This window comes from Macrobrachium nipponense, chromosome 28, assembly GCF_015104395.2.
Source record: "Macrobrachium nipponense isolate FS-2020 chromosome 28, ASM1510439v2, whole genome shotgun sequence".
Classification (NCBI taxonomy): Eukaryota; Metazoa; Arthropoda; class Malacostraca; order Decapoda; family Palaemonidae; genus Macrobrachium; species Macrobrachium nipponense.
The window spans coordinates 50,918,112-50,936,408 of NC_087217.1; the positions used below are offsets into that span (position 1 = coordinate 50,918,112).

At 37.8% G+C, this 18,297-nt stretch overlaps 1 protein-coding gene across 1 annotated transcript; it reads left to right on the plus strand.

Moving 5' to 3' along the window:
• The first annotated feature begins 12,505 nt into the window (after positions 1-12,505).
• On the plus strand, positions 12,506-12,832 carry LOC135201187 (high mobility group nucleosome-binding domain-containing protein 5-like). Its single transcript, XM_064230064.1, has one exon. The coding sequence runs from the start codon at positions 12,506-12,508 to the stop codon at positions 12,830-12,832; it is 327 nt and encodes a 108-aa protein (XP_064086134.1).
• Positions 12,833-18,297: the final 5,465 nt, after the last annotated feature.

Here is an 18,297-nt window from a genome sequence, read left to right on the forward strand (position 1 = left end):
TATTATATTTAATATTCCGCAGCCTTATCGTCTCAGTTTATAATTCCTCTCGCCAGTTTTTCCTTAAACATATCTCCAAAAATTCCTTTACTATATATAAAATATATGAATCATCCCTATAGGTCTTCTCGAACCTTTGTAGTATCTCTTCGTCTACGATTTCCGCGTTAAAAAAGGTAAACTGGAAAACCGGAACTTGCAACACGTCATTACAGTGCGAAGCTGGATTTCAACTGAAAGTTCTGCAATCAGCGCTTAAGAGCCTGCCATCAAAAAAAAAAAAAAAAAAAAAAAAAAAGTTGATCACACATTACCGCGTCATGTGCCGTTTGAGTACGAGACGAGCGATCCCTCACTTGACTCTCCATGACTGTAATTACTCTTTAATTCTCATGGTTGCGTCAAAGAGCGGAAGGTATGAAGTCTGCCTTGAGTGATACATAATTCCTCTTCAACTGCGGGGTTTTTTTTTTGTTTTTTTTTTGTAAGATATTGGTGTTCATTAGTGTGCCAGGGTTTTTTTTGAATTTGTTCAAAAAAGGACTTAATTGAATAACATATATGTATATATTCCTGCAAATAAATGCATACATGATCATACACACACACACACACACACACACACACACACATATATATATATAATATATATATATATATAGATAAGTAGATAGATAGATGGATAGATATATAGATAGTATAGTATAGTATAGATATATATATATATATATATATATATATATATATATATATATATATATATATATATATATACATATGTAAATATACATATGATATATATATATATATATAGATATATATATATATATATATATATATATATATATATATATATATATATATATATATATATATATACATTAAACTATGAAATCATTCCAGCGGATTGACTGAACATATAATTACGAATAGTTACGTCATAACAAGATTAAAAGTTTTCATAAAATGGCCGAATAAAATAAATAAAAAAAATGTATAAGATAACATAAAAAAAAATGAATATATGAACAATAACGCTCCCCTCACCAAATACACGGAAAGAGCCTGTTAAAAAGTGGCAACAGATCACCAGATGAGTGACATATTACGCAACAGTTTGGCACTCGGCTGCCTGAATGAAATTATCATATCAACCACCTGTGGGTAATTACCCAATTCGCTTAAGATTTCGGGCCAACAACATGGGCGGAATTTCTAAGTGAGCCTAACAGGGAAGAATGGCTTTAGCATTTAGAAAAAAAAGTATTTGTATGAATGGGAGTGAGCAGGAAGAGGTATAGTAGGGATGAATGATTGAATGAATGACATTTACCCCACGTGTTCTGGCGAACTTTGATGAATGGCGGTTGGCAGGCACATACATACACACACATACAGACACACAAATGCATATTTTTATGTATAGAAAAAATATATATACATATAGATAGGTATATATAAATTTATACATATATACACATATACATGTACACACACACACACACACACACACAGACACATATTATATATATATAGATATATATATATATATATATATATATATATATGGCATATATATATATATATATATATATATATATATATATGTCTCTCTGTGTGTGTGTGTGTGTGTAGAAATAACACGAAAGCGCTCGGTACTCCTTTTATTTTTCCTGTGGCCTTGGCTAAATATATTGTATGCGCTATTTAGTAACATATAGCATATATATATATATATATATAATATATATATAACATACATATATATATATATATATATATATATATATATATTATATAGAGAGAGAGAGAGAGAGAGAGAGAGAGAGAGAGAGAGAGAGAGAGAAAACTTGAAGATACATAAAGAGGAGACAAGTTTGAAGGCCCAAGTCTTTTGTGTATGTGTGTGTTTTGATGTTCAATAAGAAGAATTACATACAATCTTGAATATGTAAACACAGGAAGTCGAATGCAGAGCAGAACGATCACGATAGGTAAATAAACAAGACTAAATAACACGACAAAGGCACCAAGAATTCTCGGTAATTCCAATATTTAACCTAAATAGCGATCTTCCCCTCCCACGCGTTTTGTCCTCGGCCGAATAACTTGAGAACAATTCAGCCAATTTAAGTGAAAATGATCAGGTGTGTCCTACTTACACCACTACGTAATTGTTATGTTTTTCGATATTTTTACCGTTCCTGGTGCATGTCTGAACATATTCATTTCAGAGCTTTTTCCTCGAACGTTATCTAAATTATAAAAAGTAGATGGCTACTGGAAAAGGGGGAGGAGGAGTGGGGGAAGGGTGAGTGAGGGAGGGGGAAGGGGTGGAGAAGAGGTGTTGGGAATGTAATATAGAAAAACGTGGAATATTTACTTGCAAGTTGAAGTAAACACTGAATAGCTGCTAGAGAGGGGAAGGGGTGGAAGGAAGGAGTGAGTTTGGGTTGGGGAAAGGGTAGCAGAGAGGTGTTGGGTAGGGGGGGATGTTATCTGGTGTCGGGGAGATGTTGGGGGATGGGGGAGGGGGAAGATCATAAAAAAAATGACATATTTAACGCATGTTGAAGTAAACACTGAATGTCTGCTGGGAAGGGGTAGAGGGGGGGGGGAGGGGGAGAGGAAAGGGGTGGAGGGGAGGTGTTGGCTGGAAGTTGGGTCGTGGGAGTCATAAGGAGAAAAATGACATATTTACTTGGAAAGTCGAAGTAAATACTGTAATCCATCCCGCCACCACGAGCATATTTCGTCATTATTTAGTCTTAAATGACAGGTACTTGGAAAGCTGGCTTTATCGACTGTCATTCAACGTCATTACCTTAAATTACGATCTTAAGCTTCTCAATTAACCTCCTCACCTTTGATTTGTCAAGCCCCTCGGGACTGAGTCATCTCCGGTGCTGATGTATACAATGGGAAAAGACGTACTAGTAGCAGTCTCAAATGGTCGTATATACTGCATAATGTATGCAGTCTGTAATAATTGTATGTACGTTGCAAAAGAAGCATTTTGGCAGGGAAATATAAACGTTGCTAAAAATTACAATGATTACATTTGTATTGCAAAAAAGAATTTTTATCCAAAGTGTTAGGTTTGTGATGTTGCGCCATTTTTATGTTGGCTATTTTCAAGAGAAAGCTGACAAGAGGTTTTTCGAGAATTACAGGCTACTTCTGAACGTAAAAGTTACTTATGTAGGATTACTTTATTATCTTTTTTTATTTTGACACGGATGCACGTTCGTAAGAATTTGGTGCGTGGTTATATATATATATATATATATATATATATATATATATATATATATATATATATATATATATATATATATATATATATCTATATCATATATATTATATATATATATACTATATATAGATATATATATATATACTATATATATATATACATATATATATATATATATATATATATATATCTATATATATATTATATAGATAGTATATATAGGATATATATATATATATATATATATATATATTTATATATATATAAGATACTATATATATATATATATACATATATATATATATCTATATATATATATATATATTGTCAAGGAAGCAAGGGAGACGTCATCTGGTAATTTAAAAAAGGCTTTATTAAGCGACGTTTCGGGGTCCAGCCCCATCATCACGGCTGTAAAAAGGATTAATACACGTAAATATAATAATAAGACTCATCTTAATAACTAACATACATTAAAATTCATAGAAAACCTATTACATTGCTAAGGAAATTACCATCTCAAGTGAAAGGAAGAAGACGAGTGACCAGAAGAAGGAAAGGTTCCAAGTAAGCATAGTTATGCCAGGTAAAGAGGGGTAGCGGTAGTTTGATTGTTTAATTTTGGAACTATTGTTTTTATGGAAAGCGATTCGAAGACAGCAAGCTCTTGAGGAGAAGCCCGTGTAATGATTTTAAAGTGTTTGTACTTTATAATGAATTTGAATTTTTTTAATGTTCTCGAATGTTCGAGAATTCTGGTGAAGACAACCGGACATCTGTTCAATAACTCACCCCCCTGTGGCAATCAATGCGGTCTTTAAGAAGCCTACGTGAGGCCCCGACATAATTTCCCAAACTACATTTGGGACACGAAAATAAATAGATCGCATTGGAAGTCAGAAGAGGGCTCAGCTTTTCTTTATATCTAAATAAAGACCCAATAGTTAATGAGTTTCTAACTATTAGTTGGCTTTTTATGGCTGGACAATGTTCACGTATTAAACGATTAACTTTGGTATAAAACGTTGTATCACTGATAAACGGGACACTAGCAAATTACCAGAAGACGTCTCCCTTGCTTCCTTGAGAATATATCTCGAACGACTGTTGTTCTCCTGCGATATATATATATATATATATATATATATATATATATATATATATATATATATATATATATATATATATACATATATATATATATATATATATATATATATATATATATATATATATATAAGCGTGTCTGAGCTATAAAAGTGCTGTCGTATACTTATCATAAATGTTAGGTAAAGTCGACAATAAAATTCTTGTTACAAGTATATTAAAAAAAAAACATACATATATAGACCATATTGCTTTCGTCAAACTGTAGCGCATATAATCGCTAAAAAGACAGCAGTTGGACGAGAGCTATAAGCTCTGTACATATATATTTTTCTCAATATACTATGTTCTGTAATAAGAATTTTATTGTGGACTTTACAACATATCATACATACACACAATATTCTAATATATATATATTTATATAAATATCTATATATTATATTAATATGCGTGTGTGTGTATATATATATATATATATATATATATATATATATATATATATATATATATATATATTATATGTATGCACAATTCAAAGCTCTCATTGATTTTCTCTGACCAACTTCCTGCCAATCAAAATTAGATTTATTGTCAAAAAAACCAAGCCACCTTAACAGAAGTTATACATAGCGTGTTCTTGATTACACACGTCTTCAGAATCACTGTATACCGTTCGATTAAAGTTCAAGGCAGAGGAAAACATAAAGTAAATGTTAACACGAGTAAGAGTCTCATTAAGATAGGAAATTGGTGTCATTTAGGAAGTCGTAAGTATCGAGTCAAATGAACGAAGCGTCATGCAGGAATTATGTACGATTTCCTATAAATGTTTTCAACTTTCCTTTTCTTTCAGTTCTCAGTTGTATCCCAACGTTTGTGGGAAGCGTTCAATTTACGAAGTGTAACAGATAGCATTTAACAGTGGAATTTTATTGACATACCTTTGCCAACGTCTCCATTCAGAGAATCATCCAGATATAATCTACATCATTCTCAAGCTAAGCTTTGAAATAATATAATAATCTTTTTTAATCCCATTAACTGCCGAAATGTATTGGCTTGCCTTCGCCAGCATTTCTGCATTCAGAGAATTATCCAAATTTACCTAATATCTAGGCTAATGTTCGAGACTATTCGTATATTAAGTACTTCAAAATGCTTCTGCCATAAATCCTGACAAATATTTTGAGCATCTTCTTTTCACATCTTTGTACTCTTGGCGTTAACTGATTATATGTTATCTCTAACAAAGTATATTTCTTATTATTTATTAGAATCTTTGCAGAAGTGTACAATTGCTTTTTTATAGTTTTGTTATTTTCATATTAAGAGCTATAATAATAATAATAATAATAATAATAATAATAATATAATAATAATAATAATAATAATAATAATAATTATTATTATTATTATTATTATTATTATTATTATTATTATTATTATTATTATTATTATTATTATTATTATTATTATTAATTTATTCGAATAAATGAATTAGTAGAGAAGTCCGTACAGCCCTGGAGAAATGGTACGGTAGTGAGAGTAGTAGCCCGGCCCCCAGGAAAATATTATTAATTATTATTTATTATTATTATTAATTTATTATTATATTGATTATTATTATTATTATTATTATTATTATTATTATTATTATTATTATTATTATTATTATTATTATTCTTATTATCTTTCAGCTGAGATGTTCAGTTTCACATTTTGTCCTGAAAGTTGTTACTTGTTTCACCTTCATAAATCCGAAGTTTATCTTAATATTTACATAATTTCTGTGTCAATAAGTATTTAGCTGGTGTCATTGTCGTGTCCAACATCGCGAGAGTACATAAAGAAACAGAACGAAATAAAAACATCACCTGTAATAAAATAGTAATATGTTGCACAGGCGGATAAGGTTATATCCGTCCATCAGGATATAAAACTCCAGGTTTTAAACTACTTATCTGAATTATTCGTTTTCTATTTTATTCTAATCTCACCGTCCCAATAAAACTCAAGTTAACATAGGAAGACAGCGGATCTTATATTCGGTTACAACAGGGGAACATCTGGTTCCAGAACAAAATAGTCCAGGAATATTAAAATGAAAAAAAGTAAGTAAAAAAATCAAACAGAGGCTAGAGATTCGTAGTATCAGGCAACTATCAACAATAGTACAAATATAGGTAGTCCAGAGCCATAAAATTTACGAGCTCATTTTTTTTTTCTCTCCCTCTCTCTTTCTGTTTTTCTCCCCCACCCCGTTCGTGATTATCAGGATCTTGTATTTATTGCCTATTACACTCCCTACTTAAGAGTCGTTACAATAAAAGCTCACTTGTAGTTCGGAGACGCAGTGATAAAGAGACATTACACCTTTCTCAGAAGTGGTCCAAGACGCCTTATATGGCGAGGATAAGTTTTTCCGGCCGCCATGTGTTCAAATGGCGTCGACACAAGCGCGACCGTTCGACCTCCTCCTCCTCCTCCTCCTCTTCCGCTTCCCCTTTCCTCCTCCTCCTCGTCCACCCATCAATGCTTTCGTTTTGTTCGTACTAGTTCCTCCTCTTCAGGGTGGGACTTATGGAAAGAAGGGGTTAGGCAGGCAGAGAGAGAGAAGAGGGTGGGGGGAGTGGGGGGAGGAGGCAAGAGAGAGAGAGAGAGAGAGAGAGAGTGTTTGTGCACATATACATATATGTGAACGGAGGTATTTAGACAAGTATGTCCTGTGCATACATATGTATATGCAGATAGGTTGGTATATATAAACAGCATGGAAACATATATATATATATATATATATATATATATATATCTATATATATATATATATATACATGGATATCATGTATATCTACCTGAATGTATATATTTATCAGTATGCATAAGTATACGAACAGGAATGCTGTACGTGAAAAGTTCTGGGTGATTTGTTAAATTCAGACTTACATATAAACCCAAAATTATTAATTATGTTAAAATCAATCCCAGGAAAGCCATCAAAATCCAGTTCTCAATGAATAATAATAAAAAAAAAAAGATCTGTAACCCATTAATGATTGACAGCTGGATTTTTCCAGTCATTTCCAGAAAATCCTTCTCGAATACTCACTTAGTCTGACTCATATGAATTCCTGTGGTCTGTTGCAAATTGCTAGCGCTTTCCCCTGACCAGTGCAAGGATTGAAGGTGCCTGATTTGCCAACGGCATCTATCCATCATTTGCGGTTACTTGTCAGCTACTGACCATGCAAAATGTTAATTAGATTCAGTTTTTAGTCACAAGAGACTGGGTACATATCGTCTTGATCAGGACTCTCCCGTACACAGGTGAGGTCTGGTTAGAATATTCACGAAAACTAAAGAAAACCTTTGATTTTCTGATGACCATTTTCTCCACTATGCAGCACGAAGAATCATGGTTTCTCCGTCAGTACAGATTGGGAAATAGACAGCAGATGAATATAGCACATTTCCAAGAACTTTAAGAACTAGCTGAAAGATTTGCTTCTTGTTTACGATCTAATTGAGTGGGATTGTCCCACCAGTCATCGTAAATAAAATTCGTTGATGATTCAGTTTATCGCCGAAATGTATAAAAAAATACTACGCATCATTTACGAGTTTTGTTGTTCTATCTACTTTACCATTTGTCCCTTCATGTAATTCGCCTCCTCCGTTAATATTGTTTTATTGGTATCTCCCTCTCTTTTTATTTACTTTTGGTCGATTATTTATTTAAATTTTTTCCGTGTCTGTGTAAGAGCCTCACCTAACTCATCGAAGCACCTTCATAATTTCCGTATTATCCTCACTTTTATATCCCTAATTATAAGTTTTTCTCATATTTTCGCTTCCTCAATATTTCGTTTTCTCTCTCTCTCTCTCGCTCTCCCTGTTTATTTCCAGTTTTCATTTCCAGCAATTTATTCTCGTCCCTGGCTCAACAAACTTAGTAAAAAAAAAAATCTCTTTCAGCCATTCGTTCTCAAACTTGGTAAAAAAAAGTAAAAAAAAAAAGTGAAAACTCTCTCTTTCAGCCATTATTTTCTTTCACTCTCTCTATTCATTTCCATTTTTATTTCTTTCCATACTTTAGTCTCTCCACTAAAGCAAAAATAAATAAATAAATAATTAAATAAATAAAATAAAGAATAAAAATATCTCTCTTTGAGCCATTATTTTTTCTCACTCTCTCTATTTATTTCTATTTTTCCTCTGATTTAGTCTCTCCACTAAAGAAACGATAAATAAATAAATAAATAAACAAAATTTAAAATAAAAAATCTCTCTCTTTCAGCCATTATTTTCTCTCACTCTATATTTATTTCTATCTTTTTTCTTTCCACTACTTTAGTCTCTCCACTAAAGCAAAAATAAATAAATAAAATAAAAAATACAAAATCTCTCTTTCAGCCATTATTTTCGCTCACTCTCTCTATTTATTTCATTTCTTTTCTTTCCATACTTTAGTCTCTCCACTAAAGCAAAAATGAATAAATGAATAAATAAAATAAAAAATCTCTCTCCTTCTGTTATTATTTTCTCTCACTCTCTCTATTTATTTCTATTTTTTTCTTTCCACTACCTTAGTCTCTCCACTAAAGCAAAAATAAATAAATGAATAAGTAAATAGAATAAAATAAAATGAAAAACACAAAAAAACCATCATGTCTACCAGCCAAAGCGTTTACCTTATCTTCGCATCACGAACCGTCGCCGCGCCGATCGCGCCGAAAATAACACTTTTAGCCAAATCAACAGCCCCGGGGGCCCACCGGGTGTTCTTAAACCAACGGCGAATTGAATATACCTGATAATAATTTCCATCGCCGTCGCCCGGAGCTCGTTTCCAATCATCATCCCGATAACCAAACAGTGACGCTCGCCTACAACAAATTGATATTTGCCTTATTTGGAGGCGGCTTTCTTCTTTGACCGGCGTTTAAGGTACCTGGAAAATTGCTAATAGCGCATTTTAAGAGATAAATGCAAAGGTGGGTGATGGGAGAGACGAGGAGAATGGGTGGGGGAAGTGTGGAAGAAGGAGGAGGAAGGGGGTAGGGATTCGGGGGAGGCTAGGAAAGGGGTGGAAAGGGAAAAGGGGAGGGGAAGGATTAAGGAGGAATTAAGAAATGAGGAGGAAGAGGGTAGGGCGGATTGAGGGGATGGTAGGCGGGAAAGGAAAAAGGGCGGGGAGGGGAGGGAAGGTACGGGGACGGGGACGGATGGAGGAGGAAGGGGGTCGGGATTCGGGGAAGCTTATAAGGGGAAGGTGGGAAGGGGAGTTGGAGGTGGAATTAAGAAGGAGGAGGAAAGCGGGTAGGGGATTTGAAGGGCGGGTAGGAAAAGGGGAGACAAGGGAGGGGATTCGGATAGGGAGGAAGGAAGAAGGATGAGGAAAGGCGGGAGGGTAGGGGATTCGGAGGGTGGCTAAGAAAAGGGAGAAAAGGGGGAGGAGGAGGAGGATAAGGAAGGCGGGTAGGGATTAGGGGGAGGGTAAGAAAAGGGAGAAAGGGAGGGGAGGAGGAGGAGGAAGATGATAAGAAGGAAGGGTAAGGGATTTGAGGAGGGTAGGAAAAGGGAGAAAAGGGAGGAGAGAGGAGGAAGAAGAGGATAGGGGAAGAGGGTTTCGGGATTGAGGGGAAGGTTAGGAAAGGAAACTGGGAAGGGGAAAGGGGAAAAGGGGAGGGGAGGAGGAGGAGGAAGATGAGGAGGAAGGCGGGGTTAAGGGATTCGAGGGGGAGGGCTAAGAAAAGGGCAGAAAAGGGGGGAGTGGAGGAAGGAGGAGGAGGAAGGCCGGGTAGGGATTAGGGGGAGGCGTAAGGAAAAGGGAGCAGGGAAGGGGATAGGAGGGGGAAAGAAGAGGGTGAAGGAGGGTAGGGGATTGGGAGGGGAGGGTAGGAAAAGGGAGAAAGGGGGGGGAGGAGGAGGAGGAGGAGGAAGAAGAGGAAGAAGAGGGTAGGGATTTGAGGGAGGGTACGAAAAGGGAAAAGGGGGGGAAAAGGGCGGGGAGGAAGGAGGAGGAGGAGGAAGGAAGTGGAAGGAAGAGGTAGGGTTCAGGGGAGGGTTCCGGAAATAAGAAAGGGGCGGAGGAGGAGGAGAAGAAGAGAAGAAGAGGGGTAAGGGTTGAAAGGGGAGGGTAAAAGGGGGGAGGGAAGGAGGAGAAGGAGGGAAGGCGGGAGGGTAGGGATTTGAGGGGTAGGGTTAAGGAAAGGGGGGAGAAAGGAGGGGAGGGGGAGGAGGAGGAGTAAGAGGCGGAAGAAGGAAGTGGAGGGTAGGGGATTGAAGGGGGTGGGGTAAGGAAAAGGGAGAAAAGGGAGGGGCGGGGGAGGAGGAGGAGGAGGTAAGAAGATGGAAGAAGGAGGGTAGGGATTCAGGGAGGGTTAGGAAGGGAAGGGTGAGCGGGGAATAGGGAGAAAGGGAGGAGATGAGGAAGGAAGAAGGGTAGGGATTGGAAGGGCGGGTAAGGAAGGGGAAAAGGGAAAGGGGAAGGGATAGGGTGGAAGGAATTCGGAGGGAAAGGAGGGTAGGGATTGAAAGGGGGAGGGTAAAGGGAAAGGGTGGGAAAAGGGAGGAGGGAGGAGGAAGAAAGGAACGAAGGAAGGAATGAGGAATTAAGAAGGGGTAGGGGATTCACATGGGAAGGGTAGGAAAGGGGAAGAAAAAGGGAACGGGAAGGGGTGGATTAGGAGGGGATAAGGGATTGGAGGAAAAGGGGGAAGGGGCGGGGTAGGGATGGAGGGGAGGGTAGGGAAATAGAAGGAAGGGGAGGAAAAAGGGATAGGAATGAATCGGAGGGTGGAAAAAGGGTAGGGAATGAGTGGGAGGGTAGAAAAGGGGAGGAAAAGGAAGGGTGGAAGGAGGAGGAGGAGAGGAGAAGAGGAAGAAGAGGAGTAGGGATTGAGGGGGATTGGTAGGAAAAGGGAGAAAGGAGGGAAGGAGGAGGAGGCGGAGGGAAGGGAAGAGGAGAAGAGGGTAGGGGATTCAGGGGAAAGGGTAGGAAAGGGGAGAAAGGGAGGGAGGGATGGAGGGGAAGGGAAGAGGAAGGAAGAAGGGTAGGGGATTGGGAGGGGGAGGGTTAGGAGGGAGGGAGGAAGAAGGAGGAAGAAGAGGGTAGGGAAATTGGGGAGGGGAAAGGGTGTAGGAAAGGGGAGGAAAGTGAGGGGGAGGAGGAGGAAGGGGAGGAAGGAAGAAGGGAAGGGAAGAGGGAGGGATTGAGGGGAGGGTAGGAAAAGGGAGAAAGGGAGGGGCAGGAGGGGAGGGAGGAGGAGTGAAGGAAGGGGAAGAAAGGAAGGGGAAGCGGGTAGGATTCAGGAGGGGGTAAAAGGAAAGGGGAAGAATAGAGGGAAGGAATAAGGGAGGTAAGGATTGAGCGAAGGGGAAGGAAGGGTAGGGAATTGGAGGGAGGGTAGGAAAGGGGAAAGGGAGAAAGGCCGGGAGGAGGAGGGGAGGAGGAAGGAAGAGGAAGAAGCGGGTAGGGAAAATGAGGGGAGGGTAGGGTTGGGGAGGGGAAAGGGTGGGGAGGAGGGAAGGGAGGAGGAAGATGAGGAAGGGAAGAAAGGGAGGGATTCAGGGGAGGGTAGGAAAGGGTGAAGAAAGGGACGGGAAGGAAGGAGGGAGGAGAGGAAGATTGAGGGAAGAGAGGGGTTGGGATTGGGGAGGGGATGAGGGTAGGAAAAGGGGAAAGAAAGGGAGGGGAGGAGGAGGAGGAAAGAAGCGGAAGAAAGAAGAGGGTGGTTAGGGATTGGAGGGGAGGGTAGGAAAAAGGAGGAAGGGTGGGGAGGAAGGAAGGAGGAAAAGGAGGTGAAGAGAAGAAGAGGGTAGGGATTCAGGGGTGAGGGTAGGAAACCAGGGGGAAAGGGAAAGGGGAGGGGAGGCGGAGGAGGAGGAAAGAAGATAGGAAGGAATAAGGCGTAGGGATTGAGGGAGGGTTTTAGGGGAAAGGGGAGAAAGGGAGGGGAGGAGGAGTGAGGAAAATGGGGAGGAAGGGAGGGGAGGAAGGGTAAGAGGGTAGGGATTGAGGGGAGGGTAGGAAAGGGGAGAAAGGGAGGGGAGGAGGAGGAGGAGGAGGAAGATGAGGGAAAGAAGAGGGTTCGGGATTCGGGGGATGGGCTATGAAAAGGGGCAGAAATAAAGGGGATGGGGAGGAGGATTAGGATTAGGAGGAATATGATGGATGAGGCAGGGAATGGGGTAAAGAATCGGGGGGAGGCTGGGAGAGGGGGAGAAAGGATGGAAGAAGGAGGTGGAGGAAGTAGGAGGTGGCAGAATAAGGGAAAGGGGATGAGAGGGATGTGTGGAAGAGAAAATGGGGACGAGGGAGAGGAGGAGGAGGAGGAGGAGAAGGAGGAAGAATTAGGAGGTGGAGGAGGAAGGGAAAGGGAAGAGAGCGTAGGGGGAAACGGGAGTGGGGAAGGGGTGAGGGCCGTGGACAGGAAACTGGGCAGAGGAGGACGGAAAGGTTAAAGGGAAGATAGAAACTGTAAAGAATTAAAATGATGTTTGTTTTTGATTGACAACCCAATCATGGACTGGCACACGCTTACAAACCGGAGGGTCAGCTGGGCATCATGGAAAACCGATATGAATGATGGGTAACTTCTCCGGGATTTTAAACAGCATTTGGAAGTGAAATCACTGAATGGGAAAAGGGAAACAAAGATCTTGAATTCTAGACTTTTTCAGTCATATTGTTGATGAAATACAAGGAGTTACTCAAACGCAATGCACCTGGTAACTATATCTAGCCAATAAACCCCTTTTTTTATTTATTTCTAACCACATATAAAGTCATGTAAGAAAAAACTCATCACTATAATTGAATAACAGAAATCATAATAAATGCTGTTAATTTCATTTCGTGTTTTAGGGTCCTCTAGTCAACAAGTTTCGTCAATTTTAAGAGTGATTCAAGAATTAACAGAGAATGTAATTACTGTAATATAATTACATACTTTAAAGACACCTTAGGGATAGAAATGAAAATTTAGTTTAATATTCTTATAACGAATAATCTGAAAAACAAGTAATAAGTGTGAAAAGCAATAATACTTATAATAAACATATTATCTATCCAAAGAACCTCCCAACATTGTAAAATACCTCACGTTAGACTAACACTGCAGCAGCACATATTATCTCTAGTCAACGAGACATCGAGAGGGTACGAGTATTAAGAATAAATATTCCGTAAACGTAAAATGCCCTTGTTTATTGTGCAATGTTCCACAGCTTAAAACACACAAACACACACACACACACTTAAACGACGAGAAGGACATTCTTAATCCATGCCGAAACCTAAATTTAAGTCAAATCTTAACCTTATTGCAAACTTTGAAAATAAATCCAAAGACAATTTAAGACAAATCATAAGCTAGAACTCATAACGTTTAAAAAGCCATACTTATCAGGATACAGCTTTTCAATCAAAACAAATAATAGGAAACGGATGCATAAACAAATCAGTAAATTATATATACGTATATATATATATATATATATATATATATATATATATATATATATATATACATATATATATATATATATATATATATATATATATATATATATATATATATATATAATATGTGTGTGTGTGTGTGTGTGTGTGTGTGTGTGTGTGTGTGCGTGTAATGAGAATATGATCCTCATTATTCATTTGGTAAACGTGTAACTCAAGCGGCAGGCAAACAACAAACAAATCTCTCTCTCTAAGCAACTAGCGGCTCGCGACTTTTCTCTCTCTCTCTCTCTCTCTCTCTCTCTCTCTCTCTCTCTCTCTCTCTCCCAACTCTTAACCAGGTAATCAAAATGAGAGAGTGCATTAGAAAAAATACATTTATTAATTCAAGCAACAAAAGATAATGATCCAAGTTTTTACTGACTAACTTAAAAACCCCAATAGTAAATGGTCTAAACTGTCATTGGTCACACCAAATGTCTCCCTCGGTCCCCACATAGTTCCTTACCAGAACCGTCTGTTTCAAAGACATGAGGAATACCTCGTAAGTACACACATAAGTTTAACAACAGAGTCAAAGATTGAATATTCCCATAAAATGTTAAATAGGCAACAAGCCGCTCTTTGGCTAAAACAGTATAAGACTCACCCAAGCAGCCGGAATATTTACTACACTATATTATAAAGAGACTTTCGGTGAGCACAACGGCATCCTGCCTTTCTTCCAAAGACGCTCTATCAAAATCCACCATAGACTTGCGTAGGGTACATTATAAAAGGAAAAGGCGCACACGCACATATGAATGCACATTTCGACAATGCCTCACATTACTGGCTGCAACCAGTTTCCCAAAGGCACTTTTGAAAAGAGTTCATGAACTGAGTACATTGACTTGTCTTTCTATGCAGTTTTATCGCACGCCACCCACAGAAACCATTCGTCAGCTTTTCTCAGGTCGTTGCTTCTCCACATTCCAATAGGTCACAGCGAACATATTGGCAATATATCATTAATCATAACCCTAGGCGTAATATATATATATATATATATATATATATATATATATATATATATATATATATATATATATAATATATGTAGGGCTGGGCCTTTGTATAACAAGGCGCCCTGTGGGTTATTGAGACCTGCGGTATTTTACGCTAAGGTCCGTTGGTATGACTCTCATTCTCATTGGAGTATCCTGGACTTCGATGATAATTCTAAGTTCATTCAGTATATTCTTTCTGATGTAAGGTTTTAGTGTTGAAACGCAGAGTACAAAAATAGATGCATTCTTCTATTTTACATCGTGAAGTTCAGATAAGATTGGACAGGTCTTCCACTGAAGCTGGCTAACTGAAGTCTGACATACAATTTGGTTTACAAATCAGAGGTGAGCAGACAATAGCTCGACATACGAACATACACACAGATGACATAGATTACAAGTCACGAAGGACGGTCTGGGTTATAGGTCAATATGTTTTCTCAAGCAGAAAGCTTTGTCAAAAGTTCACACAACAATAGATTTGATGACCACAGATGATGACAAACCAGGACTCTGACTGATACAACATGTCAAGGCTTAGCCTACATTATCTTATCTGGTCCCGATCAACACTCCTTCTGCAAGCACACCGGTTGACCCCTTGGGGTCACCGGGTTTTTAAGTTAATCCATAGTTTTTTTAGGTTTTTATATATGGAATAACACACATTCCATATAATTATATGTAACACTTACGTAATTGCTCGGTCGGCTACAAAACCAAACACTGAACATTACTCAAGGCATAAAGTTTGACTTGCAATTGACCCATAGGAGTGTGATACAGACATTAATGTGCATATATAGTTAACTCATAATTACCAGCAAGTGGTTTAAGGAATGATATTCAATTAGCTATATGTAAAAGATCAGACATATAGAAATACTTATAAGTAAAAAAAAAATTCATGGTGTACACAAATACAGATTCACGTAATAAGTTGTGAGATATAATGATACAGTTGTATACTGCTACTCATGAAGATACATGTGCTACAGAAAATACTAATGTACTTCTGATAATTGCATAACATAAAGATTTGCATGATAAAAATCATATATTAACTCATATACTAACTGCAGTTATTGGTAAGATACGAGGTAAACAGATTGATTATAGGCTACCTGATTTGATTCTGATTATTTATATATATATCTATATATATATATATAATATATATATATATATATATATTATTATATATTGATTCATATAAATATGATCAATATATATGCCTTAATACAAATTATTAACATAAATGACTAATCTAAGTGATTAATCTAGGTGCACTTTAAATAGATTCCTAGTATGTACACACAGATATATATTGATTTATTGATTAACTTCTATATTCTTCAAATAAGCATGCTGATAGATATATAGTGATTGTGATACTGTACGGGTTCTGTTATTTACTGATACTTTATATATGGAATATATAGGCAAGGAGATACCCACTGCACATTTAACTAGTGTTCCGAACAACTTTTCGCCCATTACACTGTTCCAGACAACCACCTAGAGCCAAATGAAATGGCCAATTCCAAATGGTTCTAAAAACAAGGGAAAACCACCTGGGCAGGGTCTGACGTTCTGTTTAGCCTCCATACTTGGTCTCTGCATCCTATGCCATACAAATACGTTCGCGATGAATAAAATCATCCCCAGCAAAAGGCCTGCGCTGGCAAACGTAGAGTTGGATACCCTCCTTGGTCGCAATTATTGGAAGCATGTTCCTTTGTAGTCAATTTCGACAGCTGCTAGACCATTCCGCATTAAAAACTAAATTAACGCTGGGATACGGGTGACGGTCCAGGAGATCCACGAAATAAGCCTGTTCATTTGTGATGGTGCTTATTCCCTTCACATTGTAGGCGGTCGTTACTCCACTGCAGTCGTCCGCAGCGACGTACGGTTTTTTGAAGTTGTAGACGATCTGTCCGGGCATGCAACGTGAAACTCTCCCACTGCAAGGTGTAACCAGGTTCCGTTAATCAGCCTGTAAGTGAAATTATACTTGTCACAAGGGCAAAGTAAATTCAGACAACGTCCAAATATGGGAGGGAGAGAGCCGTTAAGGACTAGACTTAACCCACATGAATTCGCTGATATTTTATGGAATTCAAAAGAGTCAGCTGTACAAACTTTTTACCCATGGCATTATAACAATGAGTGAACTTATCCAGGTCTCTGACGACCGTAAAAAATATCCATATTAACAGATATCAATACGAATCCCAAAGAAAATTCGACATTACTGGTAGTAAGGTACTAGACAAAGAAGTGGGAAACGGAGCCATTTGTAAGATTGCCGGGCAACATAAGAATCAAAGAGGATATCAATCATGATTCTGAAATTCTCTACGCTTACTGAAATTAGGCTGTGATAAAATCCGATCCTATGTGCCTCTAACAAAAGGTTCATATTCCAGTTTCTCGCGCGCATCCTCTAAGGTTAATGTTAAAACTTTAATAGGCAAGAGATGGAATAAAAGAACCCACTATGTAACTAATTTCTATATAAACTTTGGATTTTTCAAGGAAATGTGACATTTCCCCATGAATACGATCTACTTGAATTGTAATATGCTAATGTTGCAAGTAAATATTTCATATCCATAATCTGATACTACTAAAATGCCCGTTTACCAATGCCATAAGGTGATTTATTGACTCTAATTGTCTGTGAAGTTCAGAGAAATTTAATTCATTTTGATGTTATAGAAATTCTATTCGCTTATTTTGTTCATTAATTTTAAAACGATTTGCAATGCTTTAGCTAATCTTACATTGATCACCACGGATAACAATAGGTTACGGCTATGTATGTTACCGTGACCTATGAACCCCACATGGAGAATTCATGAGCTAAGCATTCCACTCCAGCTGGCTTGTTTTGCAAACACAAGATAACAACACATCTACAGATGAAGCCTGTGCAAGCGGATTATCATATAATTATATGTAACACTTACATATATATATATATATATATATATATATATATATATATATATATACCATATATATATATATATATATATATATATATATATATATATATATATATATATTATATATATCATATATTCTAGCAAGACTTCACAGAGTAAAAGGTACACGAGCAGCAAATGAAGGTACTGCAAGGTAGCACCGTATCCTCCTCAACGCTTCTGTAAATGGAAACAGCAGGTTGAGGGGGCAGTTTTGAGGGGAGGGGGTGGTGGTGGTGTGGTGGGGGGTGCCAGAGTAAGAAGGTAAACGGACAACAAAAAAAGAACACCAAGGTAGATCCGTTTCTTCTCAATGCATCTATAAATGGAAACAGTGGGTTGAGGGCGTGGTTTTTTGGGGGGAAGGGGCGGGGGCGGCCGCGGGGCGGGGGCCGCAGAGTAAGAAGGTATACGGACAACAAA